Here is a 21,043-nt window from a genome sequence, read left to right as displayed (position 1 = left end):
CGTTCTATATGTGTTCACATTTAGAGTTAAGGGTTCTCATACAATTAAGAGGCAAAAACATCCCCAAGCTTTTTAATTTCATGTAATCCAGTTTGTTGCAAAGTATCACCTATAGCTTTCATCTTTGTTTAACATGTGCCTGTGTTTGATTTAGTTCAGTTTTCCCTTTGTTGAGACATACACAGTTCAAGAAGTAAAAGTGCAACCAAGAATCGAAAGTGGACTTGATGCCGAAGAAAACACTGCTGCAGAAGAAAATTACCCTTGGAATATAGATGGGGACTTAGTAGAAGCATCAGAAGTTCATGTTCGGTAAGGCTGAGTGTTATGTTTATGGACAATATCCCTGTAGAAGACTAGCACTGCAGTCTTAAGTGTATGTATGCAAATACACCAAAAGAGAGTGTAAATACTTTAATATTTTTGTATCCTGCTGTGTAGGGTCTCTGCCACGTTGCCTTGTGCACATCTCTGGAAAGGTTCATGGTCCCTATGACCTTCCAGCTCCTCTTCTGCCGTTTCAGCTCATTTTACTTTACTCTTCTGTTTGTTATAAGAGGACAGTTAAATTTGAAGTTCAGTAAGCCTGGGAGGACTTATTTGGGTACGCGTGGAAAGCCTTGTTTGTAACCTTAATAGAAACTTAGCTGTTCAATTGTGGGAAACTTGTAGGATTGAAGAAAGAATATTAATTAATACACAGAAATTAGAGGATTAGCAGTAGAAATAAATGTGAGATGGCTTGTTTTTTTCTGCAGTGTGCACAGAGTCAGAGTAACATAGTCTGAGCTATAGAAGACTGATTTCATTATAGGATGACTGAGAAAATAATATGCTTGTAGAGATTAGAGATGACCTTGTAGGAGATGTCACAATGTAATTCACGTTATTTTATTCCATATAGCACTTTATGTATATTTGTTTTAAAAAAGGCATGGATTGCAGGACTTGATGGAATTGATAGTTTGACTTCCTCACTTTGCAGGGTGCATCCTCAACTTATTAATCTCTATGGAGTGAACACTGATGATCTGGAGAGTTCCAAAGCAACGTGCAATTGCATATAGAAGGGATACACTGAATGTTCTTTAGTAGTCCCTGTCACACCTGTATGCTCTTCTTTCTGTGTCCCATTCTTGCACTTATTGAACTCAGTTGTAAAAGGAAGGATGTTTACTACATTTCTAGTTCAAAATTTTTATCAAATTATATATTTTTATTGTTATATTTTACTGTGAAAAAACTTTATTAGGCTTAACAAGAAAAAATGAAAAAATGATTAAATGGATTTCTTTAATAAATTTTGGGTTCTGAAATAATCTGTCATTATAGATGGAAAGTCTTTTGTTTTCTTTAAAATTATTCAGGCTTCTGCAGTATATCTAATATGAAGTATTTTTGAGTTTGCTGTTACCATTTTGTCGGGTTACTCAGTTCAAACAGAACTAGTGAGTGGAGATAAGATAGTCCTCACACTGAAGAATAGTGGAAAAGCGTAGATCAGGTATTCCCAGTTCTAGGTATCACTTACAATGTTTCCTTAATGTTTGTTTTCAAATTGGTTTCTAGTCAAACAGTAGTAAAAAAGAATATGGTGACGTGTAATTTTTGTTGAAAGGTATTTTAAAGACTACTTATTGTACAAAATAAAAAAAAAAATTAAAGTATTTAATGTAATGTAGAGCTAACAATATTAACTCTAGTTTTTGCTGTTGCTGAGAATAAAGTTGTGATAAATAACCTTTTCTCATTGACTCAAATTTTGGTAACTATCTTAAAGGGCATAAATATTTTTATAAGTAAGTGTTTATTTTTTTTTTAGGTGACTTCTTACATATTTTCTACATTATTTGAGATGAATGCAAATTTAGAGCAGATTCTCAAAGGAAGAGCCAGTTTCCAGAAAGATGATGAAAAGTAGCAGCCTGGTGGGTTTGTCTGCAGTGCTAAGCTTCTGGTTCTGTTCTCTTGTCTGTGAATTGTTACGAAACAGGTGGATGCACAATGGTGTGAAAGCAGCGTTGTTTCATGGCTGGCACAGGTTTGCTCCAAGTCTTTGTTCTGTAAGTAGTTCAGTATACTGTGAAATCCAGTCGTTTGAGATTTCATTAAATCCCCTTACATGGGATCTGTATTTTCAAGACCTGCATGAGCTGTATATTTCACTCCGTTGTAAGTCTTGTGAAAAATTCTTACTGGTGGTAAATAAGGTACACAAGTATCGAGGATGGCTACTTGTGTTCTCAGAACAAGCTGTTACTTGTTGGAAACCTCATGCAGCTTCTGTGGACAAACGTGGCCAGTAGTAGAAGCCAAATTCATAAACAGTATAAATGCCTCTTTCAGATGTAATCATTATAGGACCATTGCAGCTACAGTTATACTTGGCACTGGGGCAATGATGGCAGAGCAAGATCATAGCATCCTTCAGACTGAACGGGGCACTGACAGGGCCCCAGCCCAATCTCCTGTCAAAGTTGGTCCAGCTACAAGGTCAACACTGATTTCTCCTGACTATTCAAAATCATCTCAAGCCATCTGAGGAAGGAGATGCACCACCTCTCTGAGCTCCACTTCTGGGCTATCTTCGTGGGGAGAAGGATTTTCCTGATGTTCAGTGGGATCCTCTCATTTCAGCTGATGGCTGTTCTGAGTCACAGTGAGTAGTCTATTATGTTGCTGTATTTGCTACTGTATTGCACCAAATATTTTAATGTTTATGACAATTTAAACTAAGCTTCCTGAAGGTGTATGAGAAGAACATTCCAGCTACGTGGAGTAGATTTAACTGTTTTTATTACATAACTGAAAATTCACAAAAGAACTTACAAAAGAAACAGCATTCATGCTCAACTTGTTGGAGTTCTCTTTAGTAAAGTAAAATCAAGTGATTCTTTATAATTTTGCCACCATTAAGACAGTGTACATTTATTTTTGTCAACCTTGTTTCTAACAACGAATTGACTTTTGCTTCATATCTTAAGAACGGGAAACCAACATGTACATGTTAATTACAAAATCTGAATAGAAAGCATTCCAAGGCAACATTATCACATTTACTGACTTACGTAAACTAATTCAAAGATAAATAAAATGCTTTAGTTTCATTTCTTTGCATTGTTTGTACTAAAAAGAATTTTAATGCTTTTTCCAGCATTTGAGGTATATTTATATGCTGTAATCTCAAACCAATTTCTGTTAAAGCCATTTTGGTTAAAGTGCAAAAAATCACTAAAGCCATTTGGAAGATGAACATTTTGTATGTTTCGTAGACTTGCAAGAAAGTATTTCATTCTTCACATTCCTCGCACACTTTTTGATATACATATATATAAATACATACACATTCATTTGTCCTTACACTACCTACGATTTTTGAGATAAAAGTTACTTTAGAGGGATCCACAACTTTGGCATCAAATTAAGCGAGCAGAAATTACAAAATGGTCCCCAATGCCTTATTAATCTGTGGACAGTGTGGATTTTCTGGCACCAAATATAACCCATTTGCAAAGTGTTTGCTGAAGGCACTACGCATCGTTTTTGAACTAAATGTCATATGATGGTGCAGCTTCAAAGTGTTTGTATGTGTTAAACTTGTTTCTCCTTACAGTTCAGAAAGACATCAAAGTCAGGGCAAGAATGGCCTTATTACATACTGCTGTTACAATAAATTTAGTTATTGATGACTTCGTAGATTCCGTGGTTGTACTGGGGAGCAGTCAAGGTGTTTTTTTTTTTTTCTCCTGGACTGTACTATTTATTTCACCAAAGCTAGGTGGCAGTGTAAACTTATCTAGCTGAAGAAACTTCCTGTAGTAGCACATCAGTGGTTTAAACCACATTTCTATTCAGTCATTTGCCTTTCTACTCAGTTGCTTCTGAAGATGCCAATTTAGATGATCATTAACTAACAACTTCACAAGAACCCATATTTACTCTCCAAATGGCTTCTTACATACATTTAGATGAACAATCTAAAGATAAAATTTGGCCCAGTACAGTTGGCTTTTAGTGCAGTGGGGTACATTTGTTTCTCTGTTTTCTCATCATGTGAAGTCTGTCTTTTTCAGTTACTGGAAGAATAATAGTACTAAAGGCTACTATGCTAAGTATTATTTAAAAAAATCTTCAAATAAATAAAAATAAATATTTTACTTTAAAAACCCCCATCATATAGAAATATTTTACTGCAGAAATCCAAAACATCATGGCACTGGTATTTGAGGAAAGGACAAAACAACTAATTCTGTCATTTTTGCAAGTACCATGTTACAGATGGCTACAACTTATGATCTCCTATACGTTACTCTTTCTACAGCTGACAGAGGATTCTGTGCTACAAGTCCAGGCTACCACACAGAATTCCCTGTTGTAAATCTACCTTTGGCTTTCCTGGCTCTGGCTTGCCTGACTAAGTATCTCCGATACTGTAGAGCTGTGTCTGTGAAGCCAAGGCTTTTTGAGGTTTCCTTTAGAAGCCCAAGAGAGCTTCCGATAGCTGTTTTCTATGTCTGTGCATTCTAGTTATGGTCCTTCTGTTGATTTAAGCTAATGTACCCTTGTAAAACTGCCAAACAAGGATGAGGGAGGATTTCTTCTTGAATGCCTAATCAAAAGATTGCTGAAATTTGAAAATGCATAAAACAACTCATGTTAATGTTTGAGATCTTATTTTCCAGGATTGGTCACACTTTACATTCTGAGACATCTTCATTCCAGTAAGTAATTGTTATTCTCTTTATCTTTAGTGTTCTGCTGTCTGTTTGAAACCAAGATGGTATTTCAAATATAATTGTAAGACTTATAAACAGAAATAGTTTTACCATTTTCACATTATAAAAATAACTGAACATTAAGATGTAGATGTCAATACAGATCTAGGAAATAAAGGGTTGTTTTGTAAGAGCAATTGAACTCATGACCACTTTTTGTTTCACTGGTGTTTCTCCTGTGAATTAACCCAAACCTTAAATTCTTCATTTCAAAACCAGTTTTATTTGTCCTCCTAGTCATCTTTGTTGCCACTTGTAAAACTCCAGCTGTCTCTTCTATTCATGTCCTGAGGAACTGGTTTGTATTGCCTTTTGAAGAAGCCAATCTGAAATACATCAACAGATTCCAAAATCACGTATGTCATCAAATCTAAGCAGTGTAACTAAAATAAAATATCTATCTATAGTGCTTATGAACAGACTGTATTTGTCATTGTTTTGTCATACTAATTAATCAAATGGTAGTCATCAATTAAAAGAAGGAGCTGCTTTTTAATGCTCTCCTGACACAAGGAGTAAGAACAAGCAGACCGAACTGTCCACAGAATTCAGTGTTTTTAAAAAATGTGAAATGGTAATAAGACATTCCAGTTTAATCTGTTTCATTTGTACACTTCCCAGGAAAAATGATAGAGAAAGTCTGCATGCAGGTAAAGGTAGCTAACAATATCTTAACTGCATGGTAGAGCAGCTTTTCTTTCACTGTTTTCTTAGTTCATTGTGCACATGATGTTTTAGCATTTATGTAGTAGTTTACATCATTTTACTCTGACAAGCAACTATATTATAGGTAATTACTGATCATGTGTCAAGTGGTGTTAAAAGTGGTGTTAAATTAAAAAACAAAAACAATTCAATTTATATTAAATTAATTACATAAATCATTAGATGGCACAAAAAATTGGGAAGGGGTTTATAGTATTGAATAATGCAAAATGTAGAATATGTATAAGATAAAACGAAGGAAAATGGGTATTTTTGAAAACACACTATATTAGGAGTTATGTTTCTTTAGGAAGGACAGGTAATAAATTATTATTTTATTTGTTAAGCCGGATTAGTGAATCCAAAGATCCTCCAAAACTGTGAATTCCTAATTTGAGAACAATGGAGAAATACTGAAAACCTACCTTCCATAATAGAAGTGAAAGAAGCAAAAACAAAGTAATACCAGCTATTAAGCCTATTCCAATAATTAATACAGTGACATGGTATTTTGGCTTTTGGTGGTGCACTCCTTCCAAATAGACCTGAAAGGTGGAAAATAAGTTTAATGTTATTTTTTTTCCCAAAAGATGCTAATAACTGGAAAAACGAATGAATTCTTAAATAATGATTGTCTTCAGTGTTTGTGCATACATCTATATAGGATGCTTTTTCTTTCCTAGTTTAACTATTTTATCATAAATTCAGTAAGAGAATTCTTACATATGCAACTTGCTTGTCCTTCTGTAGTTCAATAACTTTTGCATTCTTTTCTGGTGAGGCTGTCGCTCTTACTTCAAACTTCAGTGTAGATGCATCATCCTGATTTTAAACAGCAACATAAAATCCCATATATATTTTTTTTTTTAATTCAACATGTTAATTCTTAACCAACAAAAATGGTAACACAGCTGCTCACAAAAACAGAATCTCACACAAACACACATGGCATTTTTATGCCTTTTTCTAATCACAAAATAAATTAGTACCAGAACCTGGAATGAAGCCCGGTTGGGTTTTACTCAACATTAAATCCATGCTGCTTTTCTTAGAAAAGCACAATTACGAGTTGGAATTAAATTCCACATAACCCAGCCAGAATAGACAAAGTAATATATACTAATAATTAAAGTGATAAAGATGTGTTTTAGTTTAAGTGGTTTGCATTTTCATATATCACCTTGAAACCTAGAACTGAAAACTGAGAATATGTAGTATCTATTTTTGTTAGGTTCTAATATTAATATCTAGAAATTAGATGGAGAGAATAATACAAGTAAGCCTTGAAATATGACTCTCAAGTATGAAAAATTCATGTCTTACCATTTCTAGAAGCGAAGGAGTAGCTTCCAGGTGCAACTGAATGGTTGCTTCTTTTCCATTTTCCATGTTTCCAAGCTTGCAATGTATTTGTAAGCAAAGGCTGTCATTTTTCATACAGTACTGTAGAGGGGAGGGAAAGATAAAAGCTTGAGTTTATCCGCTGTATATCCTTAATGTTAGAGACACTCAGGGAATGAGTAAAACAAAAGCTCCATGTTTGTTCTTGAAAGGTCAGGGGTTGTAGCTTTCAGCTGACACCTCTCATTTTCAACCCATGAATTGTTCATCATTGGTGATGAAGAAACAGTACAAGGCAACAACCTAATTTTTATAGAATGCAACAGGTCATTTTTCTTAGAATATTGTTCTTTTTAGAGAAAAATAACAATTGTAGCGAGTTGGCTGTATGGATGGCTTTACAGGTATTTCAGAAATGAGATATGGCAATGGCTTTATGATACCTGGCATCAGAAATATAAAACTATTCAGCTATAGCTTGCGCTACTTCCCTCAATTCTGAAGAAGAAAGAAAAGCAAGCCTTCACATGATTGTATTTTTTGTCCAAGACCTCAATGCCTAAGTCCTCATTTGAAAGAAATATTTTTGATACTTCAGCACAGGGTTACTCTTGAGAAGTCTTTGATATTCCTGTAATGTGCTTGCTTAAAACCTCACATAAAAATATTTAAATAGGTCAAGTTTCTTTTAAAAGAGAGTATTAAAGCTATACTTTATTATCAAGCTCTAGGACACTGAGATTTCAAGTGAGAACAAACCCTTCAAAATGTAACACTAGAACATTCATTCTGGTTTGGACTACACAATCAAGTATTTGAACTCCAACAGGGATAAAGCTGAACAGGCCAGACACATGTGATGTCCTCAGTCTTCCAACTATATTTAGTAGTGAGCTTCCTGAGCCAGAAATGATTTTGTTTATTCAGTAATATTCAATGACTTTCAGTCCCATTAACTTCTATAACCTCTCTTGGAACTCACTTATATTTTTAGCATTCAGAACATCCCTCAGTAAGAAGTTCCACCATAAATACTGCTTGCCTTTGGTGATGTTTTTTGCTGTTGAAAAAGGTAGTGAACATTTATCTGCATACTTCATGTAAGTACTTTTTCCTGTATGCATAATTCTTAGTTTGTCATCAAATTTCATCTGCTGTTCAGTTTGCCCACTCATTCAGTTAAATAACGCCTCTGCAGTTTGTTGTAGGTGATTATCATTCATACCAACATTGAAATGATGTTAATCAACCTTCTCCCCTCAGTTCTCACCTCTTTCACTAAATCACAACTATGTCAAATGTATTACAGGTCCCAGCACCAATGCTTGGAAGCCTGCACTGGAAACCTCATTATTTAAGATATATACCACCATCTTAAGACTCATTCATTTCCTAGCGATGCTAAAAGATAGATCTTACCATTTGTCTTTTAGCAGGCTTTGAAAAGAAAGTGACAACATCCCTCAATATGTTTTCAGTTTTTTCTACTGCATTACAGTTTCTGGGATATTCATTGTAGGAGCATTCTCCAACTGTTGTCTGGAAATAAAAATAACAATCACTGCTTGATTTTGAGTATCAAATAATTGATGGAAGACAGAGTTCTTAAAAAGCAAGAAGCTCAGAAAAAGATAGCATTTAATTTTAGGTTTATTGAATATATGGAGCTGAAGATCATCCTAGCCCTATCCAACCTGCTTCACTATAGTTAACATACTTCTGCACTTCCCTGTTATGGTGAATTATACAGAGCACTTGGAGAAGAAAATATAATAAGCCAGAAAGGGTCTTGGAGTTACTCTGTGCTCATTTAAGTCAATAACTGTAGGCATATATAAAGACATGGTAGACATGAGGCATCTGTTGTACCCTATTTTAGCTGATAATTTTTTAACTGATGAATATTAATGTTTTACAAAGGAAGGAATGTGCACTGTATGTTCTGCATAACAACAAACTTTCTGTTTTGATATGAAATAACTAAGGCTGATGGATGGACTAAAGTCTTCAAGCAGTTCAATGCAGAAATTCCTTTTTTTTCAAATTAAAAAAAAAACCACACACTTTGCTGCTTAATAGCAGGAGTGAATTGAGGGAAAAAAAAAAACAAACAAAACACAAATGCATGCCAAAGATCAGGCTTCGCACAGATGGATTAACTGAACTCAGTGGCACTCTACTAAGAACTAAGGTATTAGTTAGGATTGAAAGACCGGAATAAAAATGGAATGCATGCTTAGTACCTAAGTCCTGCAACGCTTCTGGTATTCACTGAATTCACAGAGATATAGTAAAATATTAAATAATGTGTGCTTACCTTGATATCCATAACGTTGAATAATTTGAAGTCATGGGGTGGAAAAGCATTAGGTATCATTAACTCTAAGTTTATATTTGGAGCCATGCTTGGTCCTGCATTGATAACCTTGTGGGGAGGAATGTTATGTTTAAAGCTCTGATTCAAGGTAGCTATTCAAGTAACAAATACATGTGTATGGACACATGAACTTCACAGAACAGGATAGGTCCTACATTGTTATGCTGTCATGAAAATGAAACTGGATTCTCCTAGGAGCTTTAACGTTTATAAAGGTTGCTTAATTCATTCTACAGGATTACAGAATACTTTGTTTCCCTGAACCCAGTGAGTAAGTGGTGCCTATCTGTGATGACTGCCCCGAGGTTATACATACTGCTCTCCAGGAAAAAGTAAGAGACTTATGTCTGTTTCCTGATTTTTAGTCCATTGGAGACAAATCTTGATACCTACTGATTCTCTTGTAAGTAGCTCCTAGTTTCATTTGCATAAGATAATTTTTAATAACTGTTTCTGAATAGCAGAAATGGAAAGTCAGAACTGCTCTACCACTTTCAATCTTGTGTCTGTAAGTATCATCCTGTTTGATCATTCAGTGGAACATTGCCCAGGTGCAAAAAAAGTGTTCCAAGAGTGATTAACAACCACTTTCCATCACCTAATGCTTAAAAATTGCTTTTTGCCCTTGTACTTGTAAAAAAAACTTACTGACCATGCAAGTTGGTTTTAATATACACTGATAATCTAAACATTACTCTTCAAACCAAGGATAATAGAGTAACAAAGAAAAGCACTTACATGGAAAGTGAAGTTGATATTCTCCTCCATACACGTAACTGATGCTTCATTCTCATTTGTTCCATAAACAAATGAAGCTGGTGTTACAAATCTACAACAGTTTAGAAGTTAATGGATTTGATATATACCATTAGCATAACTTTTTTCTCTGAGATGTCTTACAGAGCTGATGCAAAAAAAAAAAAAAAAAAAAAAAGGGAATAACTCAAGCTTTTAGTTAGGTAAAGCCAGGAACACTAAGTAGAAATCTACCATTTTACTATTTCTACTCAAGGCAGATAAATCAGAAAAGGTCACAAAAGCTCACCAAAAACTATTTTCTGTGAATGTGCCACAACAAACCCAGAGCATGGTCCCTGTAAACCAAGGAGTCTGAGGCATACACAACATCACAATCTAGTTTCACACTGAAAAAGCATCAACAGAACATAATGAACAATGGTGTGAGAAATGATGGTTCTTCTCTTCAGCATCCACCTGAAGCACCTTTTATTTCCTTAACAGTGGGCTTTCAGTTGTTATCTTCATCTGCATCTTAAGTTTTCAAAAATTGATTGCATTTTCAGAACTCCAGACTATTTTTTCCAGAGGATTAAGAAAAGAAGGCATAAGTTGCTATAAAAATCTGATATATCTTTGTTTTCTTCCTGAGACATTTAATTGGATAGTCAAGTAAAATACAGCTGCAAAACTCACTGTGTTAGAGTTAGTAACTGATGCCATCTGTTACTGGAATAATTGATAGAATATCTATTTTTGTTCTTAGATTAGCATTCATTTATCACATTCAGTGTATAAAACTCCATTTGTGCAGGTTTTCAAGATTCTTTCATGACTTTGTGTGCATGATTATGTCCTTCAGTGGGGTTTTTCACACAAGTGAGAAACCACACATTTTAAAGTCTCAGAATTCCAGTGCTTCCTTCACAATGTATTTCAAATTTTTTGTAGAAACTGAAGTAAACTTCCTGCCCAGTTCTTCAGATTTCCAAGGAACTTTGTTTAAAGAAAATGGAATAGTAGCACTACGCTTCTTATTAAAGAAATAACTCTATAAAAAATATTCTAGTTCTTAAGAAATACCAGTTAATTAAGAGACAAGCTCAAAGCACCATAGATATTGATCTCATCTTATAGCAGTAGAAACAGAAGCTTAGAAGGGCATGGGGCAGACTCCAGGGTAGCTGTACCATCTCAGTTCCAGGATTTTTCAGCTACCTCACACTTGTGCTTAAAAGCTTTGTGAACTCAGAAGAGATATTAGACAACAGTCTTATAGATATCCAGGGATAGCAAGAGCTGACTTACCCATGAGCATTTAAATCAATCTCATACTTCAGAGGTACAGCTACAGTTACCATGTTATCCAGTAACACGTTCTCATCTTCATTTTTGCTATAAAAACCATGAGTGAAAAATTAGTGTAGAATGCATTATCATATGCTATACATTATTTCTATAAACAAATACTAATCATCTTTCAGCTTCTTAAGAGCTCCAACATTCTATTGTTAACAACACATCAGACACTAAAAAAGAAGAGATTTATAATGGCATAAACCTGCTTATTGCTTAAACAGCTGTTTTTTGTGATTTTTTTTTTTTTTTGTAACTTCAGTTTTTCTAAAGAGTTAGCAGTGGATGAGCTTTCTTGCAGTTTTGCTTCAGTAAGTCTTTTCAGTTTTATCAATTATGTTTTGAAAAGCTAGGAATAATTTTAAGTGAGCAATTTTTATTAGACTTTACCAGCTAACATTAATGATGATGTTGAGGTCGTCGTCTGCTCTTGTGAAGGAGCTTGCATCCAAAGGGAAACTGAAATCCAGCTGAAGAACAAAAAAAAAAACCAACACCCAAAATCCTTTTATAAATGCCAGTATATCTTAACACAGTTTTAATCAAAATATTTTATTAAGCTCATCTGGATTTTCTTGCTTTTTCTAAAAAAAAAAAAATTAAGGCCTAAGTAAATACTTTTTTTCCATCTTCCAGTCTTCTAGTCTAAAAAAATTCTTCATAGCCTTAGTCAACTTATTTGTCTAGGAAGCCAACCACCATCAAGTGATATATAATGAAAAGAATGTTGTCCCTTAATGAATTTATTCAGAGAATATTCAAGCAGATATCAATGTTACAAGAAACAGTAGTTTGGAATGAGTGAAAGATTTGGCAGAACATTTTTTTTTTTTCTGAGAATCCTGTTAACATATTAAGAGTGTTTTTGAAGCAGAAACTTTAGGCATAGCTTACCTTTGAGTTTTGATCTACATACAAATAACCAATACTGCATTCAAGTTTCACTGCATGAATATCTTTGTCTAATACTTCACAGTGTATCTGTTTTTCTTCCTAAAATTAAGGAAAATTACTAATGATTAAAACTGTTACTTTCAGACACTTCAAATTGCATGCACAGACTTAAATTGTTTTCTAATGATGAAATATACACAATAACAACACTATTCAAAAATATACAGAATAATCGTACTATTCATGATTTCTTTCACATATCCTTACATTGATTAATGCATCACATTACTTAAGTTCTGTTTGTCATCAGAGAAACTGAGGTGTTTAAGTGGTCATTCTACACAGAGCACTGTGGGATCTGTGGGATGTTATTTTAAGAGACCAGAAAAATAAAACAATTAGGTCTGTGATTTATTCATAAGACTGGAAAAGATCCAATTTAAGAGTTTTTTGTGATCACTGGAAACATGATCAGACCAAAAGTTGCAATAACATACAGAAATATATTTAGAAACCAATCTTTTCTTGTTATTGTTACATCTCATTGAAATGATTTCAAAGCAATCTACATCGAATAAATCACACCTATTCTGTGGTTTAGAAAAGTTGAAATCTAAGAACTTCAGATGTAGTTTTGCCAGCTTTCTGAATGTGTGTGCAAGGAGTTAATTTTCAGTATCTGAAGAAGCTCAACAATTCATCACCATATTTGGAAAACGTCTGGCTGAGAAATAAGAATATCAAAGGATTACTGTTTGGCAGACTTTCTTGACCTTACCAAGTCCGGAACTCGGATGAAATAAAGGCCTTTAGGGAACTGAATGTGGAGGACAGTTTCATATGCATCATCTCCAGCATTGTGCAGAGAAACGTTCAACAACAACGTCTTTGTACTTCCAACAACAAGGTACATTTTCTTATCATGAGGCCTATAAAATAATCATAGTACCAGTGAAAAATAATTGCCTATATAGTTTATATGCAAAAACATTTTTTCTCCTGCTCCTTTAGTTAATCTCATGTGGTTCTGAAAAAGGCTGAGGTGGAAATCATTAAGGCGTTATCTCAGTCCTCTTACCTGAAGATACGAAAAAACTTCATTACTGTGCCTTTGAAAGCCTGAGGCTATTAATGTGAAAGGTGTTACCTTGGCTTTTACAGGACAGGGCTTTTTCTTAAAGAAGAGAATAGCAATGTGCTCCAACTGCATTATTTTCAGGTGCTATTTCAAAATCTGTTCAATGTGACAAGGTCACAAGGAAGGTAGGTGATCATGCCTATCTTATGATCTATGTGATGTTCTATAATCACGTTACAAGTACAGACACCCTGTGAATGTCTAAAAGTAAACTTCAGCTTGACATTAAAGTTTAATTAAGACTTGTAGAAGCGTTGCCTAGAAATAGACATTTATCAGATATTCTGGCTTGAAACCAAAGCATTAGTCACTGAACACCTTTGGGAAAGAAGCTGGCACTTAGACAAGCAACAGAAGGTAAAAGCACTGCATAAGCAGATAGGTTCCAAGACAAAAGCGAATTAAAGAGAAACACAATGTTAACATTACAGTAGCTTGATTAAATTTAGGTTAAATTTTAAAATTATTTTACTCGTTATATGCTTACCATTCAGTCCTCTTATATGCATTAAAGCCAAGCTCATTAACAACACACTGTCACAAAGATGCCTCCCAGCTTAACACAGAAATACACAAAAGCACCAGGTGCACATCTGGGACAACAACAAAGCTGAACCAGAGCTTTTCCCTGGTAATCATATTTCATTCTTCATTAAAGAATGCATGATGTGGACTAGAAATTTAGAGAGCAGGCCAAAATCTGAGCAATTTAAACAATACGTGATAGTGTAGAAGACTTAGGCAAGTAAGTAAAGCATTACATCAATATCCCTATTTGATTTCATTCTTTTAAGACTAAAAGCGTTTGCTCTGCTGTTCGAGGATAATGAATGCGTTCTGTCTAGACAAAATAAATTAATGCTTCACAGCTAACTAGTTTTTAATCGAGATACCAGGGGCACAATGCAATTTAAGGTGATACTTCACACTTTATCAAGATATTTAGCCTATTTATTTACACTGAAAAGCTGCTACCTGTACCTAATGCTAAGCAGGTACATTGTAATCTGTTTTCCTTTCTTAGATCTTTGAGGCACTCAGAAAATCGCATTGGTAGCATCACAAATAAATGCTGCACAATAATTTCCTTCTGAAAAGTTTATGATCACTTAAACAAAAAAACCTGAAAGCTTAAGAAAATGAAAGGGCTTCAGACTCATGCTATAGGCTACATGTCAGAGTAGGAAAAAATACAGTAATCTTATTCTGAAATCTATGAAGATGAAAGAGCTTGTGCTCAGGATCACCCATGTGTGATTAATCAGCATTATGTGTTACCTGTCATTGTTATGTGTCATTTGAGGATGTTCTGTGAGAGAAACCTTGTATCTTGATTAAAGCACAATTAACTTTAAACTTTAAAAGTGATAAACTACACAAGAGAATCCAACTCTCACACAAAATACCTAACAACCTGAGATTCACAACAGGTACTATTTTTTCATTTTTGCATAGAATCAGCTCACTTTATTACATCAAAGTGTAATACTGAATTTAAAAAAAAGGTTGTGAAGATAAAATTAAACTTAAAATCTAACCACGAATATCTATGCTGAATGCAAATGAGGATACACAGTTTCAAACTTTCTAAAGATGACAGTGAATATATATCTCGAAGAACGGCTTGGTGTTACAGAGATTCTTCAAGATAGTAATTTTATTTAAATACTTTGAAAGTGCATTAATGATATTGCATAATTACAAGATTTAAACATGCTATCTAATTGGAAGGAATGAGAAAAACTGAAACATTAAAGGAGATCTCAAAGAAAACCAGGCTGTGAATAAAAAATGTGAAATTGTGAAAGCAAAATTATTTTTTGAAACTGTAAGCTAATTCATAAACAGAAAAAGAAGCTAAACCTTGCAGAATACTCAACTATCTCAGCAGTATAAAACTGAAGATGGTGATATTCTTAGGCAAAGGAAGAGAAGGAACCACTCATTATAATTGAAAGGCCTTAGTAGAAAACTCAAGAATCTTTCTTGTACAGTGCAAATACAGCATCTTCGTAAAAGCTTCAGAAGTAACTGAGATTGTCAATTTATCTGCTCTTTTTCTTAGCATGCTTATGTATGAAGCACGAATACAAGTGTAAACTTTTGTCAGACTGCTGCTACTTTATGAGCTTCTAATTATGCAAGAATAGTTCTTCAATTAGGTACATTTCTGTTACATTTCCTGGAAGATTTATGGTTTTAATATTCTTCAACTAAACTCAGTTTTCTTTCCTATATATTTTTTAGGGAGTTCATAGTCTAATTTTGCAAATTCATTTAAATTACATTCAAGAGAACAATGAACAATTTAGATAAAATCTAATCTATACTTACTTTGGAAAAGCAACTTTTCCAGAAACTCTCAAGTCAGCAGAGCAATTTTCTTGGGAGCAAATTCTTGCAAAAACAAACTATAAAAGACCAAAAACAAAACCAAAGAAACAGGAAAAAAAGGCATTTAAAAAGGAACGTATCACATTGTTACCATGTATATAGAATTGGCTAATGGCCCTTGGTCCTGGAATAGGTTATGATTTGCTATTTTACAAACACATTCCGTGCACCAAAATCTACAGCGAGGCATTCCACTCTCATGCTTAACCTCCTACCATTAAACCAGTGGCTCATATTCAGCTGATTTTAAAAGTAGTACATTAAAAGGGCAGAGCATTTTAGAGGATCCAGAACTGAGGTCTCTGAAGTCTCTTCCATGATACAACAGTAACTCTTGCAAGAGAAGCTCTACTACACAAACTTTACTTATCAAACTGCAGGTCTGATGAGACCAGAGATACTGAGAGTTGCTTGTGTCGGTGCCTTGATTATCAGTACGCCACAGAGCACATTTAGATCATTTGTCACTAGATTCAGCAACTTCCTGTCTCTAATTCTGTGACTCCTAAAACAAAGCATGTCAAAATTTTGAAGCTTCTTTTCATTGAAGATTAAAATGTGAATATTTATTTACTGCATTTGAAAGAAGACATCACACACTAACCTTGCTTTTTATAATATCTTTTTCTTTCCTCCTCTGAAGAACAGGTTGGAGTGGAGAAAAGTCTTGAGTATCTCTTTTCTGTAGAATATGTTGCCCCAGATGATAGCTTGCTTCAACATGTACAGGAGTCAAGATATCCCTTACATCTTTCTATGAAAATTGGAAACCTAATAAGTTAATCATATAGACACGTATGCATATGTTTTAGAAATTATGAGGAGCCTTAGAACCAAGTAAAACAGGATCACTTATTGTTTTTTTCACACGTAAAATAATTTCCTATGACGTATGATTTAAATATTTTTCCAGATGTCTTCATCAATGAAAGAGTTAATCAAAAATGCAGAAAACCATAATACACTCATTGGTAGCATCAGGCATTTCAGAATGCATTCTTTTATTAGAAGAAGTCTAATTGAATAGTGATCCATCAACAATACTGCCTTATTCTACTGAATTACAAAAGCAGGTAAAAGTAGACTCAAAGCAAAAAAGTTGACTAGTGGGATAACGTCAAACAAACCAATGGAGATTTCCATATTAAATCAAAGGTTCTCCACCAGTACCACTAAATCTGTTCACAGTGACATTTTATTTTTCTGCCTTTGTATTTCCAATTCCATATTAAGGAGATTAAACTCCTCAATAAAGTACACTGTTTTCATATGAAACCTCAACTGTGCAAGAATTTGGAGATCAGAGCTCAGAGTGTCTACCTTTGAAATCTGAACAGCTTGAAGCACTGAGAACTAACAAGAGCAAACCTGACTAAATTATTCCCTAACAGTAAGAGATAGACACTGATTGTCTTTTCACATGTCCACCACTTTAATTCTTAGCTGCAAGCTTGCTTTCACCAAATCACATGAAATCTAATTCATAATTTTCCACAGGGTCTTCTCTGCATCTGCTTTATATTATTTTCAGTATACTAATTGGCTATTAATTACTCTCTACTTAAAATACATAAAATGTACATGGTCTCTTGTAAGAACTGTGCTTGACAGACATTTACACTTAATTTTAAGAGCATCACACAAGTTTTCTTACAGAAACCTCAGTGGGTGGATGGTGATGCTTTAATGCTATTAATTAAAAATTGGAAAAAAAATTGAGCTGTATGGAGCAAAAGATGTTAATGATAGATTATGGGAGCTGATAAGCCTAATCATATCTTTCTTCCTACACAAATACATGCTGATGCTGGTACAGCAATCTGTACAAGGTCAGCTGTCAGTCAGTCCTCTCTCAGTCTATACAACCCTTCTAAGAATGTGGGCAATTTGCACTGCTCCTTTAAGAAACATTCATTTAGGTGCAACTACCAGGTGAGATGCATCTAGGCAATTTTCCAGGAGGTAACACCAGCTTTCCATTCCACTCAAAGCTTTATCGTGAAGAATTAGCGTCCAATGATGTCATCAACAAAACAGGAGTAAAAGAGAGAGAGTCAAAAATACATGCAAGGTTTTCATAGCTGTGCAAGATTATGTCGATTTCCCAGCCTCTGTGCAGGATCAACTGCATCAGTCATGCTAACAGATGTTTGTTCTAAAAGGTCATGAAATTGCTACCTCAAGGATTTTAAAGAAAAGGCCAGGCGAGCTAGCTCATTATTTTATTACCCTTTTTCTCCTTACATCTAAATATACCCTGTCCTTAATATTTCTATAAAGAATTACTTTCCTTTTTAGGTAATGCCTTACAGGAGATAATTTTTAATTTTTCCTGTGTTTAGTAAATTGTGATTCCTCTTTATCCAGTAGATTTTATTGTTTGATTGTACCTTAGGACTTCAAATGCTTCTTGAGTGCTCTCCAAATTTTTGCTGGAGAGGGCTAGCTTCTAAGATGTTTGACAGATTGAATCACTGTATTTTTTTCTTATTCACAGAATGGCCTTAAAAATGTTGTCTTTGTCTGGACTGCAGCTCTTACTTTTAGGATGGGTCCTTCATTCATCATTCAGAGAGATATACCAAGCATGCGTACTACACTTCTTTTCTCTAAGGGACTTAGAGGCTACTATTGGTGTTAGAGTCTTACTGACTATATTTGTACTAACTCATTTCTAAGTCAGAACCTCCTGCCAACTGCCCACTACTGTGCCAGCACTGCTGTCTTTGTGGCTACTCCTCTCAAGCAATTCTACCAGTAGTTTCCTTCCACAGCAAAGTTGTCCCTACAACTTTATAGACAGAGAATGGAAACCACATTTATGACACTAATCCAGTCCAAGATAGACATTGACATTCCCAGCAGAGCATAGATTTGTACAGGATTCACTTTTGTGAGCAGAGGAGTAGGGAGATACAGATCAGTCTGTAGGCACAGTGCATGTTTTTCACATCATTTAGCTCTGAAGTTATTTATGGAATTCCCACGAGTGCTCTTCCTATTCCCATGGAAAACGTATGTCACACCATACCCACTTAGTTGCTACAAACTGGCCTACATCCATCATCCATAAAAGGGTGAAAAAAAAAGTCAAAAAATGCTCATTTCCTACTTTGTTAATGTGATGATGATTATTATGCACATTTTCTTTGACAGATGAGATAGCAGGCCCCCTGGCCTGCCTATAGAAAGCTGAATAACCAACAGAACTAAAAGGTATCAATTGTGGAAGTTATGAACACAAATATTTTACTTCAGAAATTATGTGATGCCATTGCAAACAAAACAAATTATTTTTCAACAGGTGTGTTTTCAAAAGAAAACAATGAATTTACAGAGCAATGCATATTGAAAATTACATTACCCTCATAAATGCTGGATGACCTTTGCAGACATTTTTTTTTCTATAAATCTTTATACTTCCAGAGGTTGTGTCAGATGTTCCATTGGCAGAAAAATAAAATCTTGCTTGTGTATCCACTTTTCTCTTCACATCAACACTCAGATTATAAAACATTTCTGCAAAATAAAAAATAAGGAACATAAAAGTTATAAAAACTTCAATGTAATGAATTCATTATTTCCACGAATTTATGATAAAATCACATTTTTCACTCACTCCTTAAATACACTCATAAAATGCTCCACTTAAACATTCTAAGTTGGTAAGTCTTACATTCAAATGCAGCAAGAGCAGTCCAGTTTGACTGCCCATCATATATAATAAATATGAATTTTAAAAGATAGGAGCTTGGAACTTAAAGTTTACCATTGCATGTATTTTCTGGAATGTTTTTCTAAAGGTTAACATATATTCTTATACAGAAGTTTTAAGTAATTTGACTTCATATACCATGAGGGAGACCAACTTCTTACACGGTCTGACAGGAGTAGGATAAGGCTCTAAACTGAAAGAGGGAAGATGTAGGTTAGGCGTTAGGACAAAATTCTTTACTCAGAGGGTAGTGAGGTGCTGACACAGCTGCCCAGAAAAGCTGTGGTGCCCCATCCCTGGAGGCATTCAAGGGCAGATTGGATGGGGCCCTGCTGAACTGGTTGGGGTAGCCCTGCCATGACAGAGGGTAGGAACTAGGTGATCAGAGGGTTCCTTCCAACCCAAGCCATTCTATGACTCTATGATTCTGTGACTGTATCTTAGAGCATATGTAACAATGTAAGTAAGGTGTTCACAGAACTCTATTTTTTGTAAATCATTGTGGCCTATTATCTCACTCACAAACATATTAAAATGATGTATTAAAATGACTATCTGAAACAAAATCACTACAATGCAGTTCAAAGCTACAAGCTGGAATTTTAATCACACCACTATTATATAAGCTAATTTAGCTACTAGAAATAGCGTGTCCATGGTACCATTTTCAGTGCTAATGCAAAATCTCTGAAAATATTGTGAAATGGTTATACGCAACCCCAGAGGAAAGGTTTAGTGTTGCCACAAACCAGTGAGGTAGCTAACAATTAGTTACCAGTTATCACTATGTTCTTAGGTTACACTGTAGATGCAGTAAGCAATTTGCAATTCCACCTTCATCCTCACCATGATGCCTCCTCACCTTTTTGACATCACTACCTGTTACAAGGCACACAGCTCAAATTGTCCTAGTAAGGATGTGCCATTACTCAAAATTTTTTTTACAAAAGTAATGGTTGGACATTGCAGGAGCTAAAAGAGGTATCCATTTTTTTTAATAGTTTTTCATTTCATGCTGAACTCAGACCAATGAACACCATTACTCATTAAATACCAATAGCATTATTTTGCAAAAGTGTCCATTTCAAATGAATACATAAATGGGAAATAGCTTACCAATATAACCAGGTACCTCTCGTCCTGTATAGGTAAAGCATATCTCTAGATTCATACAGATGGCAGGCTGGTCATTTTCCATGCAGTTCAAATTAGTACGATTTATTGACTTCAGGTGTTTTAAGGAAGCTTCAACAATTATCACTGGTTTTGTTCTAAGAATACAGAAGAGTCAGTATTCACAAAATGCTTCAGGAATAACTTACAATATCTCTGCAGAATCTCACGGAATCTCTAGCAGTTATTTTTCTGTTTTAGTATTATCATTTTTAAGTTATCTGCGTTTTAAAGTATCTAAGTAACTGTATGCAAAGTCTTTGTTGCCTTAAGAAATTTCAGAAGAGTTTTTTCTCTCTCATCAAAGAGTTTATTTAAGTGATTCAGGTGTATAGCATTCTGGAGCCAAATGACTGAAGTTGAGGACACCAAGAAAAACATTGTGAGGTTACAATCTGCTAGTAATTTTTTTTTTAATTGCATTTTACAAAGTACAG

General features: G+C 34.6%; 2 protein-coding genes across 6 annotated transcripts in view; one reads left to right on the top strand and one right to left on the bottom strand.

Moving 5' to 3' along the window:
- CERKL (ceramide kinase like) overlaps positions 1-1,248 on the top strand; it is a 48,514-nt gene extending 47,266 nt beyond the window's left edge. For all 5 annotated transcript variants that reach the window (XM_048952625.1, XM_048952626.1, XM_048952629.1 and 2 more), the window contains exons 12-13: positions 155-312; positions 986-1,248. In XM_048952625.1, the coding sequence (XP_048808582.1) occupies positions 155-312; positions 986-1,067 (240 nt within the window). In that variant the 3' untranslated portion in view covers positions 1,068-1,248. The remainder of the gene's footprint in view (positions 1-154; positions 313-985) is intronic.
- Positions 1,249-2,779: 1,531 nt separating this feature from the next.
- Positions 2,780-21,043, bottom strand: part of ITGA4 (integrin subunit alpha 4) — a 35,572-nt gene continuing 17,308 nt past the window's right edge. Inside the window, exons 14-28 of the mRNA XM_048952624.1 lie at positions 20,550-20,704; positions 19,083-19,237; positions 16,323-16,472; positions 15,659-15,735; positions 12,965-13,115; positions 12,187-12,285; positions 11,683-11,762; positions 11,245-11,331; positions 9,937-10,027; positions 9,139-9,246; positions 8,241-8,360; positions 6,804-6,923; positions 6,204-6,302; positions 5,906-6,025; positions 2,780-5,101 (exon numbers count right to left, since the gene is read on the bottom strand). Coding sequence (XP_048808581.1) covers positions 5,009-5,101; positions 5,906-6,025; positions 6,204-6,302; positions 6,804-6,923; positions 8,241-8,360; positions 9,139-9,246; positions 9,937-10,027; positions 11,245-11,331; positions 11,683-11,762; positions 12,187-12,285; positions 12,965-13,115; positions 15,659-15,735; positions 16,323-16,472; positions 19,083-19,237; positions 20,550-20,704 — 1,705 coding nt within the window. The 3' untranslated portion in view covers positions 2,780-5,008. The remainder of the gene's footprint in view (positions 5,102-5,905; positions 6,026-6,203; positions 6,303-6,803; positions 6,924-8,240; positions 8,361-9,138; positions 9,247-9,936; positions 10,028-11,244; positions 11,332-11,682; positions 11,763-12,186; positions 12,286-12,964; positions 13,116-15,658; positions 15,736-16,322; positions 16,473-19,082; positions 19,238-20,549; positions 20,705-21,043) is intronic.

The sequence above is a fragment of the Lagopus muta genome, chromosome 8 (genome assembly GCF_023343835.1).
Source record: "Lagopus muta isolate bLagMut1 chromosome 8, bLagMut1 primary, whole genome shotgun sequence".
Classification (NCBI taxonomy): Eukaryota; Metazoa; Chordata; class Aves; order Galliformes; family Phasianidae; genus Lagopus; species Lagopus muta.
This window is presented reverse-complemented; position numbering and strand designations above follow the sequence as displayed.